Source organism: Triticum aestivum, chromosome 7B, assembly GCF_018294505.1.
Source record: "Triticum aestivum cultivar Chinese Spring chromosome 7B, IWGSC CS RefSeq v2.1, whole genome shotgun sequence".
Taxonomy (NCBI): domain Eukaryota; kingdom Viridiplantae; phylum Streptophyta; class Magnoliopsida; order Poales; family Poaceae; genus Triticum; species Triticum aestivum.
Window position 1 is genome coordinate 57,459,915 of NC_057813.1, and position 3,236 is coordinate 57,463,150.

At 53.9% G+C, this 3,236-nt stretch overlaps 1 protein-coding gene across 2 annotated transcripts; it reads right to left on the bottom strand.

The window, feature by feature from the left end:
- Positions 1-436: 436 nt before the first annotated feature.
- LOC123158330 (cinnamoyl-CoA reductase 1) lies at positions 437-2,611 on the bottom strand. Of its 2 annotated transcripts, XM_044576366.1 has the most exons (5): positions 2,316-2,611; positions 2,083-2,237; positions 1,466-1,654; positions 1,016-1,374; positions 437-827 (listed from the first exon to the last, which is right to left on the bottom strand). In XM_044576366.1, exons 1-5 carry the CDS (start codon positions 2,455-2,457, stop codon positions 641-643), a joined length of 1,032 nt encoding a protein of 343 aa, XP_044432301.1. In that variant the 5' UTR covers positions 2,458-2,611; the 3' UTR covers positions 437-640. The 2 variants fall into 2 exon arrangements, with proteins under 2 accessions (XP_044432301.1, XP_044432302.1); XM_044576367.1 differs by lacking the exon at positions 2,316-2,611 and having other exon boundaries at positions 1,466-1,841.
- Positions 2,612-3,236: the final 625 nt, after the last annotated feature.

A 3,236-nucleotide genomic window follows, 5' to 3' on the forward strand; every position in this document is an offset into this window, starting at 1 on the left:
ACGCACCCATGAAGTGCAAAATATTCTCCTGGCTGGCGGTGCTAAATCGATGCCTCACCGCCGACAACCTGGCCAAACGAGGATGGCCACATAATGCATCATGCAGTCTCTGCCAGAGGACGCCGGAGAGCGTATTTCACCTGCTCGCCTCATGCTCCTTCACCATGGAGCTTTGGCAGAGGGTGCTAAGCCGGTGCGGTCTACCGGCGACGCTGGCACCATCCGCAACCGCGGCAAATCTTCTAGAATGGTGGGATCAAAGCCGGTCCAGGGTGCCGAGGGACCATAGACGTGGATGGAGCTCGCTGGTGCAGTTGGTCTGGTGGACGGCATGGAAAGAGCGAAATGCGCGGATCTTTGATAACAAGTTCTCGACGGGGATGCAGGTCTTCCACCGCATGATTGAAGACATCGACACTTGGACGATAGCCGGCCGTAACAAGATCAACAACCTGCTGTATAGACCTCTAGAACCAGACTAGACATTAGGATACGGTATGCGGTGATGCACATTTCGTGCAAATTTTGTAACTAACAGACGTTGTCTTCCCTCTCTCATATTCAATGAAAAGCTGCACAGCAGCATTTTCGTCAAAAAAAAAAATGCTTGTGAGTTACTAAAAAGACTACTACTCCTCTCTCAGTTGATCTCTTTCATCGCCGGCTGTGCCGAAGCAGGAGGGGCCGGGAGGATTCCCTTCTCCTGGAAGCTGACCACGGTGTCGTAGAGGCACTGCGCCACCGGCGTGAACTCGAGGCCCAGCTCACGGAGCCGCTTGTTCGACATCTTGTACGGCTGCTTCCTCGGGTTCACCGAGTCAGAGCACCTGCGATTCATACAATAAATTAATATTACAACACCGATTGCTTAGGCATTATCCATGACTAACTTTGGTGACCGTCCATGTCAAAATTCTTCAGATTTCAACGCGTGTGTTGACATGGCTGGAAGAAAGACAGGGACGGGCGTAGCAAAGCTATGTCGTCGCTGCAATGGCCGATTAGCACTACTGACCTGCTGGGGATGGGGTACTCGGGGAAGAACTTGCGGAGGATGGTGACGACGTCCTCCCGGTGGAGCACCGCGCCGTCGGCGACGCAGAGGTAGCGCCCGGCGGCGGCGGGGGCCTCAAAGACGAGGACGTGCGCGGCGGCGGTGTCGTGGACGTGCACGTACGCCTGCACGGCGTTGGCGTACGTCTTAGCGGAGCCGTCCAGGTACTTGAGCACGTGCGTGAGGCTGGCGTTCACCGCCGGTTGTAGCGCCGGACCCTGCACCAGCACCGGGTTCACCACCACCAGGTCCACCCCGCGCGCTGCCGCCGCCTCCCACGCCTCCCGCTCCGCCACCGTCTTCCCGTAGCAATACCAGTTCTGACATACGCACAGAAAAAGGGTTTTAGCAACGAGCCGGGGGCGACCATGGCGGGCCGGGTGCATGCAGAATATGGGCACGACAACGTACCTTGGTCTTCTTGCAGAACTCGAGGTCGCTCCAGCAGGACTCGTCAACGACAGCGTCCCGGGCGCGGTTGGGGTCCATGGCGACGGCGCCGATGGACGACGTCAGCACGACGCGGCGGACCGTGCCGGACTCCGCCGCGGCGTCGATGACGTAGCTCGTGCCCCTCACCGCCGGCTCCACCATCTCCTCCTGCAAATTGCAGCGCGCACGCACATCAACACAAGATAACTGCGTCCATGCATGAATATTGCATGCCATGCTACTGCTGATGCTACACCAACGACTTTGACCAATCGTCGTCCATCACTGAAGGGTGGGGCCATGCGCAGGCAGTCCCTCCTCGGTGGATACAGTTGTCCGGTTGAGCGATGGAGAACTGCAAGGCGCAGTAGTTGGCAGCCAAGCCATTAACGTTTAAGTCTCGGCTTGAGTGTTTGATGCTCACAGAGTTTTTTTTTATTGTCAGGCTAGTCTAACATGGATTTGTCTTGTTTTTTAGAAACGGAAAAGTGAATAAATTTGATGGAGACAAAATCCCAGCAGTTATGGCGTCCCAAAGTGAATAATGGCTTAATTTAGAGTGCACTAATATCTCCAGAAAAAAGGGTCAAACGTACTGGATCGTCGGTAACCGGCGAGGCGGTGTGAAAGACGCCATGGCAGCCAGCGATGGCGGCGCGCAGCGCGTCGCCGTCGAGCAGGTCGGCCTTGCACAGCACCAGCCGCTCTGCCGCGCCGGCGAGGCCCCTCAGGTGCGCGTTCTTCGCGTCATCTGCATGCGTACAAAGGTTAATTCGCCGTCGCCGCCGCTGTCGTCGCCGTATATATACGCAAGACATGTAGTACGTACCTGGGTTCCTGACGGTGCCTCGCACGGCGTACCCCTTCGCGAGCAGGAGCTTGACGATCCACGACCCGATGTAGCCGCCGGCGCCGGTCACGCACACCGTCTGCCCGCGCCCCGTGGCCGTGGCCTCGCCGCCGACGGTCATGCTGGCTCCGCGGCACAAAGATCTCCTCTCCGGCCGGTTAGGTTTAGGTGAATGAGTATGTATGTGTTGGCGATATCAACCAGTAGTCCTTTACACTTCAGATGAGAAGGGCGTATACACAAGCGCCTCTGCAATTGGAAGCGCTTATCTCTATCTGTGCGTGTTTGGCCAGTATTTATAGAGGAGCGCGCCTGTGTTTGGTGGTGGAGGTGGACTTGACACAGAAAATTTGACGTCCCTGGAGTAGATCAGATCTCTTTCTCTCTCGGCCTCACTAGCTGGAATTTTACGGCTCCGGTGCTTTTGATGTTTTTATGGTGTTGATTGACATGGTCTTGACTCCGGGCGCACGTTTCTAGACCGAGCAGGTTGCGGTGCGGCCCAGGATTTGAACTTTAATAGGCTGAGGATATCATAGTCTCTCTAACCATCCAACCATATATTGATTCGCGTGCATGATTGATTTTGATGCTTATGGAAACATGGTTATAATGACCTTGTTTTATTAGAAGATGCTGACCCGTGTTTGACTGAGCCATTTTGGAATGTTTTGTTGCATTTCTTTGCAACTCATATTTTATACGGTTTAGTTAGCATGCATGTTTACAATGTAATATGCAGAAACGATACTTAGTATCAAGGAAACGGAGAAGGCATATGATTTACTAGCAAAAAGGCCCGTGCGTTGCAACGGGAGAAAAAAGTAACCCTCACATATCTCTAACTCCGCAAATTAATTTTAAAACAATGACTTATTATTGAATAATTCATAAAAAATT

Excerpts from the sequence above, each read along its gene's own strand:
- LOC123158330 (XM_044576366.1), bottom strand. The coding sequence starts at position 2,457 with ATGACCGTCGGCGGCGAGGCCACGGCCACGGGGCGCGGGCAGACGGTG. Across the intron at positions 1,655-2,082 it reads CGCCGGTTACCGACGATCCA|GAGGAGATGGTGGAGCCGGC; the intron begins GTACGTTTGACC and ends TGCAATTTGCAG. Across the intron at positions 1,375-1,465 it reads AGTTCTGCAAGAAGACCAAG|AACTGGTATTGCTACGGGAA; the intron begins GTACGTTGTCGT and ends TGCGTATGTCAG.